Source organism: Cyrtonyx montezumae, unplaced genomic scaffold (genome assembly GCF_038088225.1).
Source record: "Cyrtonyx montezumae isolate F1298 unplaced genomic scaffold, pur_monq_1.0 scaffold_3, whole genome shotgun sequence".
Classification (NCBI taxonomy): domain Eukaryota; kingdom Metazoa; phylum Chordata; class Aves; order Galliformes; family Odontophoridae; genus Cyrtonyx; species Cyrtonyx montezumae.
In genome coordinates, this window is record NW_027072034.1 from 66,557,295 (window position 1) to 66,578,877 (window position 21,583).

At 38.0% G+C, this 21,583-nt stretch overlaps 2 protein-coding genes across 2 annotated transcripts in view; one reads left to right on the plus strand and one right to left on the minus strand.

Annotated features, from left to right (window-relative positions):
• Positions 1–2,046: 2,046 nt before the first annotated feature.
• On the plus strand, positions 2,047–6,368 carry HSPA13 (heat shock protein family A (Hsp70) member 13). Its single transcript, XM_065741846.1, has 5 exons — positions 2,047–2,101; positions 2,477–2,817; positions 3,271–3,484; positions 4,057–4,224; positions 5,618–6,368. Exons 1-5 carry the CDS (start codon positions 2,077–2,079, stop codon positions 6,286–6,288), a joined length of 1,419 nt encoding a protein of 472 aa, XP_065597918.1. The 5' UTR covers positions 2,047–2,076; the 3' UTR covers positions 6,289–6,368.
• Positions 6,369–10,665: 4,297 nt separating this feature from the next.
• The window catches only part of LOC136052045 (multidrug resistance-associated protein 1-like), a 32,608-nt gene continuing 21,690 nt past the window's right edge, over positions 10,666–21,583 (minus strand). The window contains exons 18-28 of the mRNA XM_065741848.1: positions 21,327–21,546; positions 20,776–20,930; positions 19,611–19,766; positions 18,560–18,759; positions 17,806–17,932; positions 16,379–16,480; positions 15,376–15,519; positions 14,150–14,308; positions 13,290–13,456; positions 11,915–12,109; positions 10,666–11,603 (exon numbers count right to left, since the gene is read on the minus strand). Of these exons, the coding sequence (XP_065597920.1) occupies positions 11,492–11,603; positions 11,915–12,109; positions 13,290–13,456; positions 14,150–14,308; positions 15,376–15,519; positions 16,379–16,480; positions 17,806–17,932; positions 18,560–18,759; positions 19,611–19,766; positions 20,776–20,930; positions 21,327–21,546 (1,737 nt within the window). The 3' untranslated portion in view covers positions 10,666–11,491. The remainder of the gene's footprint in view (positions 11,604–11,914; positions 12,110–13,289; positions 13,457–14,149; positions 14,309–15,375; positions 15,520–16,378; positions 16,481–17,805; positions 17,933–18,559; positions 18,760–19,610; positions 19,767–20,775; positions 20,931–21,326; positions 21,547–21,583) is intronic.

Sequence of the window (21,583 nt, forward strand, 5' to 3'; positions counted from 1 at the left end):
GTTTCTTCCTGCAGATACTAGTTTCTATCTGATGGAAGACTGGTTTAAAGCCAGCCTTTGCTCCTACACTGTAAGAACAACTCTCTCCCTCAAGCTATTTGTAGACATAAACATGTTTACCTCCACCTGTTAAGGCACCAGGAGAAAACATTATCCCCTTGAAGGAAATTAATCCCCCAAAACCTTTAGAAATGTTTTGAAAAGCTTACTACCAGAGTGAATAGACACACTAATAAGCCTAGCTGGGCTCTTGGCCCAGACCCCCAGAGGCAGGTCATGTGCCTGCCTTCTGCTCACATCAGTGGCAGGTAACGTTGATAGCCTGGTGTGCTGCCCCCAAGGCTTTATCAGCGCTGCACAGCCAGCACAAACAGACAAATCAGCAGAGATACTAGAAAGTGTGCAGAGACTGTTGTGCAAGTCACCAGAGGCTCTGATCCAACTGAGTTGAGGTGTATGGGTCTGAGCTTGCATTGCCTACCTTTGGGTGAGTGCTGAACACTGAAGTTTGGGCCTTCCTACCATTACAAGGATGTGGCTAAAACACATCATTTCAGGAAATAAAAAAGACCTATCTTCCCATGTCTGTTCCTAACCATGCTTGTGCTCAGTAGGCTGTCAGAGGGGCAGGAACTACCCATGGTCTTCCCTTCTCATAAGCCTCTAAATAAGCCTCTTTCTCTGGACCAATGAAAAAAAAAAAAAAAAAAAGATGTGGGATTAAAAATAGGCACTTCTGGACCTCATTTCAGATTGGGTGCTGAAGGACAAACATTGATTTCAAAGGATTGCAGAGAAAATTGGGTGGATGCAGGTTTCAATGCAGTTTTCAAAAAAAAGTCAAAAACAGACACAAGGAGGAAGGTGGCTCCTGGAGAAGTGTCTGGTGCGATGTGCAATTGCTGCAGTGATGCTCTCCTTGGTTTGACTCCTAGGCAGGTGTCCTATGCTGTGTAATTCTGCAGGGAGCAGGAAGGTCTCCTGGGAGCCAGAGTCAGGTGGAAAGGTCTTGGCTGATCCTCTGTGTTCATGAGACAGCTTTATTTTGAGGAGATGGAACAGAAGCAGTATGTGAATTCTCTCCTTCAGCATGCACATCACTGAGTGACCCCAACGCTTCCCAGAGTTTTAAGCTCAAGGATAAAAATAGAGCCTGGTCTGTGCTTCAGAAAGGATGAAATCTCCAAATGAGGTTCTGTCACGGTATTTTTGAAAGCATCCCTGTATGTCAGTCTCCAGAAGTGTGGGGTTTCAATGGGGTACATATGCACTAAAGCATACGGTGACTATCAAGTATAAAAAATTCAGGAAACCTCAGTTTAATCATAATCTCCATTTGTTCTATTTCACTATACACATATTTCATTATTATTTTTTTTTCAAAGTGTTTATCATCCACTTAGAGTTGTATAAAATAGAAAGTGCCAGCTCTTGAGTTATATGGGTGAAGAAATGCCATAAACAACCATTGGGACAGGCTGCCCAGGGAGGTGCAGTCCCCGTCCCCAGAGGTGTTCAAGTGGATGTGGCACTGAGGGACGTGGGCAGTGGGCACAGTGTGATGGGTTGGTGGTCGGGCTGGGTGTTTTGCAACCTTGATGACGCTGTGGTTCTCTGACCCAAGCTCTCCCCCACTCAGTTAGCTTTAGAACAACCACCTGGACAAAGATGCCATTTGGAGAGACATGATGCAAGTATTCAACACCAACTTTTGGAAAATAAGTTAGACACACAAGAAGAAAATCAGCTGGATGAGGAGCCCTCAAGATGGCCTAACTGCCTAACTGGCAGCCTTTCACACCTTGTGCGTCAAACTACCACACCCGACAAGCACAGCGAGGCAGCCGGACCCGTTCTGCGCATGCTCAAAAGCAGCTGCCACGCACCCTCCCTATCGACCATTGTCGTCCGCGTGCCTGCTGGGAGGTGTAGTTATTTCGCTGCAGGCAGCCTGCGTGCGCCGGCGGGGCGGGGGTGAAGCGCGGACTACAAGTCCCGGCGTGCCGCGCGGCGCGGCCTGGAAGGAGCCGTTAGGGACCCGTCAGCAGTCGGTGCTGCGGCAGCCGGCGTGCAGCGATGGCCGGCCAGATGGCGGTGTTGGGTGCGTGAGGGCGGGCAGGCAGGCAGGCAGGCAGCCGCTAGGGTCGGCACGGTTCCCAGCCTGGGGGTGTGGGCTGCCGGGCTCGGAGCTATCGCTCCTGCCCTGAGCACGGCGGGTCTCGTCGCTGGGTGCTCTGCAGCGGCCTTTCGTGACGTCCTTAAACCGGTTTACTTCTTTGTTTCTAAAGCGAGGGGAAGGCTGGGGGATGTGGGAGGGTGCGCTCGGGGAGCTGGGACGTGTTGTGCTGAAGCTTGATTTGGGAGCTCGTCACCTCTGTGTAATTTTTGCAGCACCTCGTTAACTAGGTCTCCTGTCAGAGTCGTTCCTAAGCAGTTGCTCCAAAAATAGTAATTAACCTGTTCGTTTGTGTTTCAGGTTCAGCTATTCTGGCTCTCCTTCTGGCTGGCTATCTGGCACAACAATATTTACCAATGCCTACGCCGAAGGTAATTGGGATTGATCTTGGCACAACTTACTGCTCTGTCGGCGTCTTTCTTCCTGGAACAGGGCAGGTGAAGGTTATTGCAGATGAAAACGGGCACAACAGCATTCCAAGTATAGTGTCCTTCACAGACAGAGATGTGCATGTAGGATATGATGGCCTAGAACTTGCTGATGCCAATCCTCAGAACACGATATATGACGCAAAAAGATTCATCGGGAAAATCTTCACTTCAGAAGAATTGAAGAGTGAAAGCAGCAGGTATCCGTTTAAGGTGAGCAAGCATCATCTTTGCTTATGTCCAAGTGGTAATATGTGGAAAGCTTTAAATATCTTATGAGGAACCAGTTCTTTTGAGTCATTCGGCTAAACCTGGTATGCCTGGAAACCGTGAGATGTATCCAGAGAGAGGAGGAGGAAATGGTGGTGGAAGTGATGTACTTCAGCAGGAGAGCTGATGATTTTCCAGGGGACCCTGTCCTCTACCGTGAAATGTGTTTCTAGATTACACGCCACCATAGTTTCCTATTGAATTTTTAACGGTACCTTACTGAAACTTTATTTTCCTTTGAGATAACTATTAAAAAAGAAAAGTATAAAAGTTGATGCTGTTTCTGTCCCAATACATTTTTACTTGGTGCTTTTCTAGAGCTAACTTGACCAGCAACAGGAGAGAATGGAAGGAAAAAGACATCTTACCTATGAGTTGTGCTGCTTTTCCTCCTAGATTTTCAACAATGATGGATTAGCTGAATTTTCTGTGACAACTAATGAAACCTTTCATGTTACTCCGGAGCATATCGGCTCTCAGCTCCTACTGAAACTGAAGAGAATGGCAGAAGACCATCTTGGTGTGCCCATTTTGAAGGCGGTCATTTCTGTGCCAGCAGAGTTTGATGAAAGGCAACGGAAAGCCACAGTTAAGGCTGCTAACCTTGCAGGTGTTGTCTTTTTATTCCAGAATTGTTCTATGGAGCCTTACGTTATCTTTATGTTTATTTCACTAATGGTGAAGTCGAGGGAGAATAGAAAGGCTTAGAATGGATTTATTTATTCTTTCTTTAAGACTGCTCACAATTGTGAAGAACAACTCTTGGGTACCAACAGATGCAGCAACTAATGCAAACATGGGTGGCTAGGAGAACTGACTCTTGGTCTAAGGAAGGTAGTTTTTTGGTTATCTCTAAATAGAGAGAACATACCAAGCACAACTGGGCAATAATTAAAATGCAAATAGAATGTGGACTCTACTTAGGAAAGAGTCTCTCGAGAAAACATGTTTGTGTAGATCAGGATTCATGCCTTCGTCCTGACCTAAAGTAGTATTTCTTCAGGCTTAAATAAGGAAAATAATTTTCTAAGCAATAATAATTGATGAACTGTTTCCTTGTAACTGGCATTTCAATTAACGTTTGGTTAATTGAACCAATGAATGAACATAACCAATGGTAAGTGTTGTTACATTGAGTACAGTTCTTGGTATTGTATGTGACTGTTGCTTTGCTCTTTTTAGGGCTAGAAATCTTGCGAGTAATCAATGAACCCACAGCTGCTGCTATGGCTTATGGACTCCACAAAGCTGATGTGTTTAATGTTTTGGTGGTAGATTTGGGTGGAGGAACTTTGGATGTGTCTCTGCTGAACAAGCAGGGAGGGATGTTCCTCACACGAGCCATGGCAGGTGAGAAAAACTCTTTTCTGTAGGGGTAGTGGGAGAGGGAAGATGCACCTGAAATCACCTTTAGGGGCGTTATTTAAAACATACCACTCTCACAAGGATGTGTTTGTAACTGACATTCATATGCAGCCAGGTTTGCAATTGGCTGTCTGTTAATAGAAATTAGATTTATAACCAACTCAAGATTTATAAATGGTGGTTTAATTTTATCTGAGGCTGTGATTTTTTACTAGTCTGAATGCTACTGCTTACAGAAAATACTTTGTTCTAAAGCTTTGTTACCTTTGAGCTGAGAGTATTTACCAAGTCAGTTTACTAAAGCTGAGTGCTTTAGAACATCTTTGCCTTGCATTTGGCTGCAGTGCAGTTGCATAGGGTTTGGCAACTGCATTTTGTTAACCTAGAAGTAACTTGTTTTTTTGTTTGTTTTTAATATATATATATGCCACAGTGATTCATCACTTGGCAAAGAGTTTTGGCAGCAATGTTTAGTAAAATTGGAGGGAATACACAACTGCTTTGCAGATGACCCAGATCTGGACAGAACTGAGATGCCCTGCTACTTTTAGCGTTGCCTTGAATGAACAATGTTTGCTGTCCACTAAGAGTGAAACAGCAAGAAATACTCAGCTACTTCAAATAAACCAGAGTGGATGGATGTTTAAGTGAATTCCTATTTTCACTCATAGCAGACGGGTTTGAGAATACAATTCAACACAGATGAAAACTGGCACTTTTAAATCTCCTTAATGGAAAGCACGGACAATTATTTGAAAGGTTTTGGAAATATGATGCACGAATAATCTTCCAGAGGTAATTGAGAGTAGGGAATACTTCTTTCTGTGAAGGCTAATGTAAGACATACCTGTTAACAGAAATGAACCTCATTGCTTGCATTTATTCTATTTCTTCCCCTATTTTTAGGGCATTTCCCTATACTCGGATAGCATGTAGCTTCTCCCACGTGAATGGATGAAACCATTGAATGACTTAAAAATGTTAAAACAGTAACTCCTATAAAGCTGCACTCTGGTAGTACTAACAGAAAAGTCTATTTGGGCAGAGAAAAAATGTAAATTTTCTGGGAACTTAAGCTGGGGAAAAATACTTGCTGTGAGATATTTCACTTCAGTGGCATGCCACCAGTTACAGATCTTTGTTATTTATTTTTGTCCATAGAAAAAAAATAATAAACATGTAAGTTACAGTCAATCACGTACTCTTCAGTGGATGATAATGATGTCTTTTTTCCTAGTTCAGCTAGCTCTCATTCTGTGTTTACAGTCCTAGTGTCGTTTTCTGGCCCTTGAGTTCCATTTCCCAGTAAAGAGAAGATGTGTGCTGCTTTCTGAAGTTTCAAGGGTGATGTTTGATGCATTCTATGTTGACATTTTAGGTAACAACAAACTCGGAGGACAGGATTTTAATCAGAGGTTGATGCAGCATTTATACGGTCAACTCCATCAAGTTTATGGTTCTCTGCCATCAAGAAAAGAAGAAATACATCGCCTCAGACAGGCTGTGGAAGCAGTTAAATTAAATTTAACTATTCATGAGGCATCTACATTAAGGGTGTCGTTGACTATGCCAGAAAGGAAGCTTACAGAAAAACTTCCTGAAAGAGAAGTAAAGCCAAATACTGTTCATAATGGCAAGCCTTCAGAGAAAGCCAAAGACTTGAAAAACCTTGGAGATGCTTCAGATGGAGAAAACAACTTCGTCAAAGTTGTGTTTGAAAGAGAAATTTCTAGGAAACTATTTGAGATGTTGAACGAGGACCTTTTTAAGAAGATTCTTGTTCCCATTGAACAGGTGTTGAAGGAAGGCCACCTACACAAAGAGGAAGTGGATGAAATCGTGTTAGTTGGGGGCTCCACCCGGATTCCTAAAATACGTGAAGTTATTCGGGATTTCTTTGGAAAGGAGCCCAATACCTCTGTTGACCCTGATCTAGCAGTTGTAATGGGCGTAGCTATTCAAGCAGGAATTGTTGGTGGGTCCTGGCCTCTCCAAGTAAGCGCTATAGAAATTCCCAATAAGCATTTACGAAAGACTAATTTTAACTAAAGGTAAACTCCCATTGCATCCCATCTCTCCAAAAGCATACTCTGATGATGCATACTTACCTGACTGTCAGTGGAGCCTAACCTTAGATTACAATGAAAAAAAAATATGGCTATTTGAGTTAAATGTTACCTTAAAGATACGAGTGATTATTTTAAAGATCTGAAGTTGTCTGTATTTCTTCTAGATTGGATATAGAATGCAGATCCTAAAGATGACACACTCACATTCTTTTGCTAAATTTTATTAGCAAATCCAGAAAAGGTGTTGGTTTAAAAATTAAATATAAAGGGAGTGTGACCAAAGGTTAGAAGTAGTATGGCATTGTAGTGTGGGTGTTTCCACGTGAAATGTATTTTACTTGGAAGAATGTGAAGCAGTGTTAATGCACACAGCACTAGCAGTGTTGAGCTAAAAGTTATTTATTAAAATGAGTCATTTGAGTATTTGAAAACCTTTCTGAAAGTCATGTTGCAGCTTGAATGAGATTTATGCATTCAGCTGGATCTTCTGCTGTTCATAACAGCATGCTAGTTTTACTAAGACCACGTGGCATATTACTGTCTCATGTTTGAGTCAAAACCTTAAGATATTTAGCTTTTGCTAATGTGGACTTGCTTAGTGGGTCTGCACTGGCTAACTTCCTGAAACGTTCTGGATGGTTAACACACAGATGCTGCTGTCTTACACTTAAGAACAAGTGCATATCACCAACTGTTTATACCTCTTCGCCATATTTGAAAACCGTGTTAATTCTGTATGTCTTGAAGCTACATGTATATTTTTTCCCATGAATTTTACCAACGTGAATTTAATTGTTGCACAATTACAAGTGTGTGACATCTTCCCTGCAGCCCTGCTGTTTTCAGGGGAAGAAGTCTGGGACTGAACGGACTGCTTGGATGAAGTCTAGTTCCTCTAGTTGAGGAGAACTCATCCGGCTTTGTCTTACATTTTAGCTAGAATCTCTGCTTTAAGTTGTGTCATATCCCCACTCTAACCTCACCATAGATTAGTGATGGTAGCTGTTCATCTGAGAAGGAGGCAGGATTTGAGGTAACGTTTCTCTGGACTTTATTTTAGGCAAACATTTTGCCATCCACCTACCTAACAAATGCACGAGGAGAAAAGAGAGATACAGTTAAAAAAACAAATTGTGAAGTTCAGCTTCTTTAGGAAAAGTTAAAACATTACTCAGTGGGTCACGGGATTTTCTCCACAGCTAAGACGTTAAGACTTCTCTTCATCCATCAGTGTGGTCTTAATCGGGTAAGCTCTAGTAATTGGTGATCTTAAGCATTTTCTTGTATGCCCCAAAAAATTACTGGAAAGTGTGCCAAGACGTAAAGTGTGGGCTTAGATCTATAGTTTAACCTCTGACCACGTTAAAATAGGCCTGTTATTTTCCTGACAGTAGACCAGATCTATTTCAGTGCCTTCTCAATTGTACTGATGCAGCTGTTTGCATACCTATAGTCTAAACATATTTGAAACAATCCTATTAAAAACCTCTTATATTGAATTTTAACTTTATGCAGCCATTCCACGGGTGCTGTTTAACTTCACAAAGATTCTCAAAATACCAGTTACATGCATAATTTCACTGAGTTAAAAACTGAAGTGACTTTTGATGCCTTTTTATTTCCCTTGTACCTTTTGAAAGTGACCCTGTCTTCACATCTATGTGGGATTTCGAGTAAAATGTGATGATATATTCAAGTAAAATGTTGCATGTTTATAAAAGCAAGTGAGGTAAGGGACCAAGGTGAATAGAACTAAAACTCTTGAGTTGAAAGTAGCATTTTCATAAGTTCATAAGTTCATAAGGTTGGAAAGGACCTATAAGATCATCTAGTCCAACCATCCTCCTATCACTATCTCTACCCAACTACTAAATTAAGTCCTTTAGCACCTCATCTTTCAGTGAAGTCATGAGTAGATGCCAGTATACAGTATAGTTCTCATATGCAGATGCCTTGCAGATTTATTTGTGCATATTTAAAATATTTTTCTGAAGCATTCAGAGTCATTGTGGCCTTTCTTCTGCCCTGCTGTTAATTCATCTCAAAATGTATTGGAATTTTTGTAGGACTTGAGGTTGACTTTTTTGTTCATTTGTTTAATGCATGTCTGCTTATTTTACACAGTGCAATAAAATGCAATTAAAATAAAAGGGCATGGCAGTTGAGTTAAACTATTAGAAACTTTTTGCAGTTTTGGGATGAGTTAGGCATAAATGAGGGAGTAACTTTAAACTGTTTAAGCAATGCAAATAAAGGAAGTGCTATTTTATTTTTTCTTTAGCACACTCCTTCAGTCTGGAGGTGGTTAAAAATCTCTAGTTTTAATCTGGGAGTTGTAATGGTAGGGCGAGCTGTTTATTTGTGTAAAAAGCCAACAGGGTATTGTTTCAGTTTTCTGTACAGATATTTGTACTTCACATCTCCCAATGCGTTTTTATTTATTATTTTTTTCTGAATTCTGCAGTCAAGTTATCTATTTTGGTTTTGATCTTACTACTGTATTTTGGCACAAACCATCATATTTTAAAGATGAGTAGGACGCTGCACTAAGTGGATGTTTCTAGATACGCAGATGTACTGCTTATCAGAAGTCTTTCTTTGTTTAAATAAATTGATATTTGAAGGCTGAAATCTTTCTACAACCTCACCTGGAAATCTTGAATATGGTTGCCTGTGGTGTTAAGTTTGACAGGTTTATACAGTTAAAGCTTGTATTGTGAGTTGAAATTCTGAAAGCCTAAGATGCCTCACCACAGTATGTTCCTGAATTGTTTCCAAGGGCAGACAATGAAATGCATTTTATAAATAACCTTTTAGAACGTTTTTAATAAAAGCAATTTCTGTCCTTTGGAGCTGTCTTGTTTCAGATTTTAACACCACTGTTTCCCTATTTCTTCCTTGAATTATGTCAGTCCAGCAGTAAGTACAAAAGACCTTTCTCTCCACCTAAATAAGTAAAACTACTAAGTAACACTTGTGCAACTCCTTAGATGACTTTCTCCCTACCTTGCAAGAGATGTCAGTCCCTGAGGTACTGCAGTCATTACCTATCCTAGTATTAACCCTAAAATATTTGTTAAGAGTAGCACCCAATTTTTTCCAGTTTCTCCTGTGCTACTTCTAGAAAAGGGTGGGTTTGGTGAGGAGTGTGAAGGTAAATAAGAGATGAAGACCAAGACAAGATTTCCTGGGCCACTCACTTCTTTACCCATTTGAAATGTCAGTATGGTTGTTTCTGCTTTATGGGGAAGCCACTGCTGCCCTCAGGTGGGGAACATGAAAGAGATGAAAAGCAAGCAGCTATTATTTCTCCTGAAAGTTTGTTCCTGCAGGAAGATCAGAAAACTGCAATTACCTAGTCTGGGTTGTTCCTACTTCTAACAAGTTCTAAAGTCACCATATTCTCTTAATCACCTAGTGCAAGCCATATTATATTTATTGTGCTTTACAGTCAATTAATCAAATTCAGCAGTACTGTTTTTAGTTTGCTTTGGTTGGTTATTCTTCACTGTCAGGAAAGGATAGCAATTATTTACCTTCACAGTAGTAGAATTGCATCTCTGAGGAAAATTTTCAGAAAGCCTCTGCTGTTTCTCACCACCTTTCTAAAACTGCAAACTTTGCTTCCTTCAGCTGATGTGTCAGTCAGCAGCACAGGCAGCAGCAACAACCACAGACCCACAGCTAAAAGGCAGAGTACACTTATTTCCATTATACACCTGGAAATCCCTAAAGCAGCATCCAGACAAAGGCACACAGGGAGAGACAGGCACCACTGAGCTTGGTCCATGCTAAAGAATGACAAGCCTAATGTTTATGCCCGTTGAAGTATAGTTTACTACTGTGCTTTGATCTTCTTCATTGAGCTCCCTGCTGTAATATGTTTAATAGAGCCTATACACCACCTATACATAAATGTTCTACTTGTCAAACACTATCTTCCAACTTTTAATCCATTCCTGCCCCATTCCACCCCCTTTGCTCAAAAGACCACTACTGCTGGGGGTGGCAGTATGGGAGAGTGTCATTTACAGAGGTGTGCAATAAAAACGTACAGGAAAAGGAATAAACATATCCCTACAATACTGTTTTAAGTAGGTGTCACACCCATCCTGACAGGGCATTGAATGTAGCCACAAGGCACCAGTGCTCAGTGCCAGGCCATCCCAGAATAGGGGCTCAATGATCCTGCCAACTGCACCCAATGTGTCAGTGCACACGGGCAGGCAGGCAGCACAAACAACTACAGACCCACTGCTGAAATGCAAAGAAAAAATATTTTTGTTACTTCACCAAGCAGCTGCAAGGTCACTTGAGCATGCGTTCAATCCTCCTCACCAGTCCTCACCAGTCCTCACCAGTCTTCAGTTCTTATCCTCCTCACAATCTTAGGCTTTTAACGCATTCCAGACACAGCTAGAATTGAACTTAAAGAGTTTAAGGATGTGTAGTAAAAACGGCAATATTTAGATGGCCTTTAGAAGCATGGGAATGTTTATCTGACACTTTCAGTAATGCATACATACTTTCGTGTAGCTCTAAATAGTAAAGTCTTGCATTAAAATCTGCTAGCAAATTGCTGTACCTATTTTGTAGTATTCTTTTAGAAAAATAATTGAAATTAACATGTTTTTTCAGCTGTTTAAAATAACTTTTCAGAAATCACAAAGTCAAAAAACAGAAAAATCAGCATGAGTTTGTTGCCAAAGAATCACTGAACTATTCACGCAAACATATGTGTATGTCCTGAAAATGGTTGTATGTCCATGCAGTAAACAGTTTGGTATTTTTATATATTCATGATGATATAAGAATCTATTAACTAAATGGGTGTAATGACCAAGCAAGTTTCTTAATTAAAACAGAAGATTTAAAGAAGATTAAAACAGAAGATTTATTTTTTTTAATCCATCTTTACTAGTGCAATATTTAAATATGCCATGAAAATCACTGCTTCATTGTGTTGGTCCTGTGCCAATATAATCAAAATCAGTGATTTGTATAAAATCAGAAAGTTGATTTAAGAAACTTGATCATTATGTACAGACTGTAGTTGTAGTAATCAGCAATGTTGTTAGGAACTTTCAAGGAAGTTCATAACATCAGGAGTGCTGCATATCTTTAGAGAGCGTACTTGTATAACGAATTCTCATCTTCACGAAGAATTCATTCATTAGTTTTCTTTATTTTGTTATACCTGCCTCTGCAACCATTTCAGAAAAAGCACTTTTTCGTTGTAACAAATTGTGTGGTGTATCATATTCTAGAATCCTTCCTGCATCCAGAACAAGCACTCTACAACACAAAAGCATAAAGATTACAGGAGATGTAATATTCAACCATATTTGACAACCCTTCTACAAACACCAACTTAACTGGAAATCTGAGAACATATATCATTGGTTTCTAAAATTCGTTATGCCCATCTTAATACAGCCTTTTGGAAATTGAATGTTCGCTCAGCAAAAATTCTACAGTGGATACACTGGGTTGTACAGATACAAAGCTACTAAGTTATAAAGAGCTAGAGTAAATATAATAGGTCTGAAAACTCACATTTAAAATAAGTCATTAATTTTTAAATGGCATATCAGAACTTAACTTACCTTTCTGAATCCATGACTGTATGTAATCTGTGGGCTATAGTTAATATTGTGCAGTTACAGAACTCTCTTTTGATAGTGGACTGCACCAGATTATCTGTTTCCATGTCAATTGAAGCAGTCGCTTCATCGAGGACCAGGACTTTTGTTTTTCGTAGTAAAACCCGGGCCAGACAGACCAGCTGTCTCTGGCCAACACTGTTAAGAATACATTGACAAGGTCAGGTTAGGCACTTTGAGGAAGGGGAGAATTATGTTGTTTCTCCAATACTTAGTCCTAGACATTGGAGCAGATGTTGTTGACATAAAGCTGGGACTACTATGGAGCAGATCTGTTCTAACAACACTTTATATTTCTCCAGCGTTTTTAGAACGATGTTTACTTCATTTTGGAAGTTTTTATTCCTTCTCACTCCGCATACCAACAGTAGATGCAGTATGACCTTTAAACCTAGCTTTGTCCTCAACTTCAGTATTCACAATATAATGAAGAGTCTGAATAGTCTGGACTGAACATAATAATGTTCAAGGTAAATGTTTGGATATTCCTGTATGTTACATCTGGTATGCCTCATAGATATTTCTGAAAACAGTCTGTCCTAGAAAACTGAAGTTCACAGAATCACAGAATTGTAGGAGTTGGAAGGGACTTCCAGAGATCGTCAAGTCTAACCCCCCCTGCCAAAGCAGCTCCCTAGCCCAGGTTGCACAGGTAGGCATCCAGGTGGGTCTTGAACATCTCCAGAGGAGACTCCACCACCTCTCTGTGCAGCCTGTGCCACTGCTCCATCACTGCACTGTGAAGAAGTTTCCATGCACATTTGCAAAGAACTTCCTATGCTTCAGTTTGTGGCCATTTCCCCTCATCCTATCACCACACACTGCAGAGAAGAGTCCAGCCTCATCCCTTTGCCTCCCACTCCCTAGATATTTATAGACATTTATAAGTTATTTTTCAATATACTCCATTACATTCTTGCTTATCTCTTTGCTGCTGAAAGCTTCACTATTTGTCTCTCTGAGTCCTATTTCAAGTGTCACTTTCCTTATCTATCTATGGGGTAATGTTCTACAAATTAAAGACAAGTTGTTTTGCCTAACCACACAAAACAAAAAAGTTCTCTGTAGTTTTGCTTTTTTTTTTTTTAAATAGATGAATAAATGAGCATTTTTGTTCCAAATCTAATTACGTGGTATATGAAGGCCACAGTCCCCATTCATTTATACACTTGAGCTGTAAAGACCTACTATGAAAATAATTCTTCTCAGAATGGAGAAGGGTAATCTTTACATAGGTAATTCATTACATAAATAAAGAAGGAAAACACAGTTTCACAGTATCAGAAAATAACTACAATAGCACTTGCTATTTATATACCTGAGATTTTCACCACCTTCTGAAATCTCATGAAGGAGCTTCTTTGGAAGTGACTCAACAAAACTCTTCAAGTCACACAGTTCCAGTACCTCCCACAGTTCATGATCAGAGTGTTTTCCAAGTGGATCCAAGTTTGACTGCAGTGTCCCAGAAAACAAGATGGGATCCTAAATAATAGCAGAATTTGAGTATACAGTTCCAACACAGACTTGAAAGAGTATGCCAAACACAACACTGCATTAATGTAGGAAAATGAAATAAATAATTTTGGATTTGTTGTAGTTTCTTAGGAAATACATAGGAGGCATTATTTTCAGAGAAACCTACAAACATACATGATTCATGATTATATATTACTTGATTCCCTATGAATTATTCAGTTGAGACTTGAAAACAGCATACATAGCTATAAACTTACAGATCCTGGAGAACACAAGTTACTCTGATTAAGACTGTTAAACTAAATCTGGCATAATAAAGCCTAATATCACAATTTGGGTCTGTTCTGTTTTGAGATTTCTTCCACATAAAGGCCAACATGCAATAATCATGACATTTTTCAAGATAGCATTATGCAAGCATTATTAAGGATCACTGCTCAATCGAAAAGCCAAGACTATCAAAAATTTGATTATAAAACCTGATTTGCCATTACAGAACCTGTTTTCAAAGTAGTAACATTCTATCAGAGTTTTATGCCTGTCTTTTGGCAGCCTGTAGACTTAGGCTTGTAATTTCTCCAACAACAACAAAAAAAACCCCCTCAGATCAACAACAAAAAAAATACTCCACAAAACTTAAATGTTTTGTGTTACAACCACACACACACACCAAGAAGTCATCTCAAAAACACATCTCACCTGTGGAATAATGTTAAGATTTCCTCGCAGGTCATGGAGTCCAATAGTCGATATATCAATTCCATCTATAATTATTTTGCCCCCACATCCCTCTAGAACTCTAAACAAGCAATTTGTGAGTGTTGATTTACCAGCTCCTGTTCTTCCTACAATACCAACCTGAAACAGAAACTTCTCTGGTAAACATTATAACATTCTACGCTGAGTTTTGTACATAAAAAGCAACTAATAAATTCAGTTTTACCATTCAGTTCAAATCAGTTTATTTCACCAACATTATAGGTGGATAAAATTGTTTAAAACTGACTTTTGACATGCTCACAACCATATTTCTCACTCCTGCCTGTGCCAGGTTGCATGGAAAGCCTTTCCTTAAGCCTTCCTTTTGTCTATGCTTCTCAGTTGAAGTGAATTACTCAAAACTAGGTTAGTGCTCCTTGATCCCAAACCCAAAGCTGTTTAACACCAGTGTAGTAGCACAGTTTCCTACAGCACAGTAGACAAGTGGTTTAATTTCAAATTTGGTCTAGAAATGACATATTTAGTTGGAATATCTGATTGGGAATGTGATTATTCACTTTTAAGAAAAGTAAGGCTCTCCTCAGAAGTTTCACATTATGATCAGCTACTTAAGAGAGCACTTTCTTGTACAAGCAGTGAACCAGCATTTACATCTTCCCTTAGCTAACTCTACCTAACTGCCTTACTCTAACACTAATACTGTTGGGCTGCCACTTTTCAGAAATAGCTCCATTTGCACATGAAGATTTAATATCTTCACCTCTGCAGTCACTAGGGTCAGAAAAGATCTAGAACAGTTTCAACCTAATCTTAAAAACGAGTAGCATTAAAATAATTAGCATAAATGCTATGTGTTTTAACCGTAATATTTTTTTGTTATGTAATTTTTTCCAAATGGCTAAAAATCAAATAAAGATTTATCTCAGATTCAAAGAGATACTTTTCCATCAAAGTATATGGGGAACCGTGGGAAGTAAAACATTATCTGAGTTTCTGACAGGCAAAAGAACTTCTACGGAGTAGGAGAAAATACTTTTATTTTTTTCAATTTGTCTTTAATATCTTACATTTTTTTCTGTACAACATAACAGAATATGTGCAATATATTCAGTACTAGAGTCTCTACATATGAGACATTTTTGAAATAGAAAGTTCAGAAACTGAAGTTTATATACTTCTGATTTATTTCGTAATATGAATAATACCTTCTCTTCATTCCGTGTCTGAAAGGAGATGCCATTCAGGGCTAAACCAAGATCTTTCCTGTACTGAGCTTTGTAGTTAACAAATTCTATTATTCCTCTATCAGGCCATCCTGCTGGTGGCCTCTTTGATGTAATCCATGGTTTCTGGAATTAAAAGCACTATTATTTCGGTATATGCCAGAAGTAAATAAAAAAGCAGAAAAATTATATACATCTAAAACTCCCAGTAGATTTAGGATAATTCCATTGTGATAAAAGGGAAAGAGAAATTTATTTAAATGATGTGGCCAGCAACAACATTCCAATTTGTTTGTTTGTTTGTTTTTTAAATAATATGGCCATTTAAAAAGCTGAACTGCGTAGATGCTAATAGCTCCATTATTTGACAGGCAAGGAACTGACTTTAATCCAATGCCTAATCTTTCAGGTATTTCCAACACACATTTTATGAGAAACATTTTGTTTTAAGGAGTACAAAAGAACAGCAAGATGTTAACATAAAGAAACAAAAACAAAGAAACAGAAACATGGAGAGGGGTAAAAGAAAATGAAGACATACAAGAGGGACTTGTTTCTGAGACAGACCAAGGCTCTTATTTCTCTTAGTACTACTTTCAGAAAAGCACAATTACCAAGGCCAATGGATTTGAAATAAACACCTCTTCAAGCACGTGAATAACAATGCTCCACTTCCCTGTTTGCCACCCTTAAAATGCTCCTCTTAGCTGCACACAGTATGGAAAGTTGACCCGAGCTGCAGGTGAATTAGTCTTACTAGAAAACCTACTATGAAGAAGGATGCCAAATAATTCACTGGTTGAAATAGATATAAAGCTGTTAACAATAAATATAATGAATAAGCTGCATATTAATGTAAAAAATTGACAAAGTATGTGATAAATTATAGCCAGCCTTTACTACACACCAATACTAAATCAAATCTACATCGTTTTCTGTGCACACAAATTAAATATTCATTTACCATTCCAAAAAGAATGCTCACCTCTTTGTCCATGTTTGCATATTCACAAACTCTTTCAATGGAAACCGCATTTGTCTCAATTTCACACGCTTTACGCACCCAAAAATTTAGACTCTGAATTATCTGTAGAAGAAAGTTGCGCTGTAGAATGTAACGATTCAACTCTACTAGAACACAGATTATTGATTTCAAAAATTACCCAGACTGAAAAATTTCATAAGCTAGATGCTTAATCACAGATGCCAAAAAGCCTATACAAAAATTGATGGCATGCCAAATGAACTATAACTTGGAAAATCACTGATCTGAATGCCCCTCTACATACTTCTTGTCTATTGCAATTTTCACCAACATAATAACATCAGGGAACAGAACCTATTTCGGAATCAATAGAAAGCACACAGTACCAGTATAACACGTGAAAGGAAGAACATTTGTGGCTCATACTGTGGGTACGTTATTACACTACTTCATAGATAAAGCAAGCTAGCAACATACACACTAAAAAAATCTATAATGGAGGTAAGCACGTGATCTATTATGCCTGCCAAATTCTTCAAGCAGGTGAAATGCTTCTACAGACACAATGAGTACCACTTTTATGTAATCAAGTAAGTGATAATTCTGTCACTAAATACAGGGAAAAAAAGTGAGCCCAAAGAGTTTTTTTGTTTCTCTTTTCTTTTCTTTTTTTTTTTTTTTCGTTTTTCAGATTCACCTGTTTTGAGATGTTCTACGCAACTAAATGAAGAATGCTGTGAATTTCATGTCAGATGAAGGTGAAACACCATGCAGTATCTGACTCTGTCTTCACTGAGTACATGATGATATAAATGACGATTATTCAGAAACAGAACAACAGGGAAAGGAATTCTTGTGAGTTGGGGGTGATGTGGATATTCCAGGATAGGCAATTCTCTTTTTCTTTCTCATTCTCTTTTTTTATCTTCCCTTCCTTTTTCCCACCCACTCACTCCGTCTGCCCTTTCCCCAGTTTCTATTATTTAGTATCTGTCAACTGCGTTTCTGAAACACTTTCCACAGTGAGAATCTGGACATCGCTAGGTTCCTAAGCATCACGCATTAAAAAAGCCCTGGATGTTTTAGTCTATGTGATCCTTAAGGACATATATATGAAACATATTTGAATGTGACCTGGTTTCTTACTCTTGATTTAACATAACAGTTAAAATTAATCCATACATAGTCTGATAAACTTGATTTTTAAATACAACCTACTAATTTTTATTTCAGTTTAATTCAGATTGGAAAAAATGTTTATTGTGAAGTTTCCCAGAATTAAAGGAACTTCAAGAAAAACTTTGTTCTGTTTTGGAGATTTAGTAACTGCTGCCACTGTATACATTTATCTACTCAACTTCATTGTACCAATTCTTTCCTTTTCATATGGAATGTGATAGCAGCAAAGAAATAAGTCCATGACTTACATTTAGTGCATATGATATTGATAAACCCACTGTAGAAGAACTCACTGAATTTCCAGCCAGCACTACAAACAGTGCAGCAAAGAACACCATTAAATTCCCCAGAAATTCAAGTCTGACAGACAGCCACCTGCAGTAAACAAGGCAAAGAAACTGAGTTACCACAAACATTTCTTTTTTTTTTTTTTTTTTGGAGTTCAGTGAACATATTGCTAATATAATGGCTCCTTTAGAGCTGTGTGTCAGCTTGCCTTTCAGAGAAGGTAAGTACAACCACTCCATTTTACAGATGGTCTGTTTGGTATCTAAAACAAGTAGCACGGTTCAGAACAAAACACAGTCTCTCCACAAATTACTAGTGTTCTCTTCACTGCTTGTACAGCTTTCCCTCCCCTCCTATCCTGATAAGATTCACGTATATGACTGAAAACTACGACCAAAAATCTCCATGTTAAAGTCTACGTGCAACTGAACTGAATCACAAATGAGGGAGGGGAAATGTAAGTATAGGCCGGGTTACTACTGTTGTAGTAGGCGTGGATGAGGCACCAGGATGTGACACAATAGGACCTCCCCTGCTCTGAGAATGATGTGTGACGCGTGCTTAAAGGGGCGTAGATGATGCTGGTTTTGTATATAAAGAACTGTCATGCCTTATTAAACGCCATTTTCCATTTTCTACATCACCATATTGGTGGAAACACAGTAATTGTAGAATTCTACAGGCAAAGGTCTCAGTCAGAGGTGCTTTAAGTACCTGTTTGAGATGACATTGTTGTAGAAGTAAACTAAATTCTCATACACAACATCATTGTTTTTTCTAATGAATCTCTCCTGGTGGCCAAATGCTCTGATTGTTGATGCTCCTAGGATAGTCTCTGTGAAGTGGGAGATGACAGGAGAATGTGATGCTCCTGCTAGCCGTCGAATTTGTCGCGAGCTCGCTATGTAGTATCGCTAATCAAAGAGTACAAAAAAAAGAAGACATTTTAAGTTGTTACACTTTCTTTTACATTATTTTAAATTATTTAATGTTAGTAAAAATATTTTTTCTAGTTCTAGATCAGTTAAGTAATTCCTGTAAATTTTGAATATGAATAAGTTGGAAAAAAGTTACAACAACATTTTAATGCTGAAAAATGCAATATGTATTACTGGGAAGGTTAAATTAAAAGAAAATTATTTCCAAATTATCTAAAAAATGTGCTATATTACAAGAGGCACACAGCAACCAACTAAAATTTCCATGAAAACTTGAAAAACATTGTTTCTTATACATATGAAAATTGTATTTTACTTCTTTAAGACAGTAATGCCTGTATTTAAATTCCTTAGGATAGACTGAGTCTAGGCACTCTTTGGCACTCTTTTCCTTCATCTATATTCTTTAAGAATCGTTAAGATCTTAATTACACACTGTACATTGAGCCTCAAGAAACAAGAATGCAACCTTTAGTCTTTCTGACACAATCATTCATTTTCTTCAAAGCATAACTGACAGTTTAGCCAAAAAGCCACAACAAAGGTAACAAGGCATCAGTCTATTTTAACACCAACATTTTATCTAAGAAAAGAAAATCTAAGGAGAAAAATATAAAATGTTAGAAGTTCCCAAGCACTACAAGATATATTCAAGAACTGTTTTAATTTCCTTTTAAGAAGCTCGATTTTTTAATGAGATTTAGATGAATTCTGTAGACCTTTTTTTTTTTCCACTGTGAGTAATAATTTAAGCCTGTATCCTTGGTTGTTTTGAAAATCCTACATACATATATCTAGAAAACCTTATAAAAGTTTAATGAACTTACTTGGATAATAAAATACATGTATCCCAAGGGAATAACTACCACTATGAACAGTGGTGAGGAAAACGTGATAACTAGAATGGTTCCAATAACATCTAGTGTACAGTTCAGCCATGTTCGTAAGTAATAATGAAAACGTATGTCCACTATAAATAAGTCCTGTAACAATGCACAGAAGAATAAAGATTTTTGAGTAAATTCTGCTACTGTATCAAACTCAAAAATCCACAGTATGTTAGTAGAATTGTGCCCCACCTGATTACATCCTAATGAAATATATTCATAAATCATTATTATTTTCCTAATGGTAGTAGATACAATAGCTTTTAGAGTACTCATGATATGTCAGAGAATAGGCTCTTCTATGTTAATAACTCTGAAGTGCACTGAAATAATCTCCTAATGTACTCAGTAGCGCATTTTCAAACCTTTTTTAGTAGCGTTATATTATAAAGAACAGAGGCTTTAATGAAACCCATATCAACTGACTTCTGAGTGCATTACACAGCTAGCCTCAGGTCTATTCTAAAATACACAGCTCTCAAGAGTTATTGAATTTGGATTAATCTGTAATGCACTGCAACAATCTGAACAATCTTGTTATGACGAGACTAGGAAGTATGAATGACATAGTAAATAACATTTGTTAGAATGTTAGAAGTTCCAGTTAAAGTCAAAGTGCTCCAAAAAAAAAAAAAAACCCAAAAACAACAACAACAAAAACCATCAGAAAATAACATTTACTGTAAGTCTATACACCCTAGAGAATGTGAATTGATCTATTCATTGGTTTTGGCAATTGCATCCAATTCTGATTAAAAAAATATTAAAAAAAAATCACAGAGCTCCTTATTAAAAAAAGCAGATTAAATTTAGGTCTGGCAAACTCAATGCACTGCAGGAGTAGAATTTGACAATTGGCCTCTTAATGATCATAGACAGTGAGTATACAACTTATGACAATAATATATTTTGAGAATTTTGCATGAAAATAGCTGCAGACATTTCTGTATGTTTTTATGCAGTGAAGCAGCTTTCAGTCATTAGATACTGCATTCATTTACTTTGATATCTTTCATTTTTTCTACAGTAGTAAACAGAATTAAATCTGTAATCACTCAAGCTTCACTTTCTTAAAAGAGAAAATACTCATGAGTTTTCCATTTACCTTTGTGAATCTATTGATGATCTGACCTACTGGATTCATTTCAAAATGCTGAAGAGGAAGGTGCAATACACTGTCCAACAGCTGATGATGTAATGTCCTAGAAGCAGCAAGGGAGCCCCGGGTGAGCACATAGGCACCGCAGCAAACAAGTAGACCTTGGGAAAGGATTAAAACAGTCCGAATGGTAGGGAAGGGAGAGGATTTAACTTCATACCTTGGTTTTTATAAATTTTTGTATTGGCATTTTGTTGACAAATTTTACTTCTTTCTAAGCATGTCCTCCCTGCAATTAAGTCTCAAGCTGGCACATTTCCCTCACCTAGATGCTAACATAACTTCATTTGGTTACATCCAGATGTTCTAAGAACTCACAGAAGTATCAAAGTTAGAATGCATTTTCTTCTACATTGCTGTATCCAGGTTACACAATTATATCATGTTGCATATAATTCTGTTTATGACACAACTAGCATTATTTCTCTAGTAATAAACACTTCTGTAGATTAAAGTTGGCAAACGGTGGGAAACCAGTTGTAAATGCTCACGCTTACCTTGTAAGAATCCCAAAAGCCCATAAATACCAAGTCTGTAATTTTGCGACTGTTTCCATTCTGTGAAATCACTGACTTTTGCTGTCTCTGCAGTCCAGTTGCTAAGCCACAGATTTTGCCCAATGGCTAGTGCATTTTGTCCTAAATAAGCAGCCACGGTTAGCCACATCCATCGCCAGTTGAAGGCTTGAAGGTATTTAAGAACAACTGACATTTTCATCTGAATTACAAAAAATATTGTTAATAATAATAACTAT

Bases quoted from the DNA above. Each gene is read 5' to 3' on its own strand.
- HSPA13 (XM_065741846.1), top strand. From the start codon at position 2,077: ATGGCCGGCCAGATGGCGGTGTTGG. The intron at 2,102-2,476 runs GTGCGTGAGGGC...TTTGTGTTTCAG, and splicing joins CGGCCAGATGGCGGTGTTGG to GTTCAGCTATTCTGGCTCTC. The intron at 2,818-3,270 runs GTGAGCAAGCAT...TTTTCCTCCTAG, and splicing joins GCAGCAGGTATCCGTTTAAG to ATTTTCAACAATGATGGATT.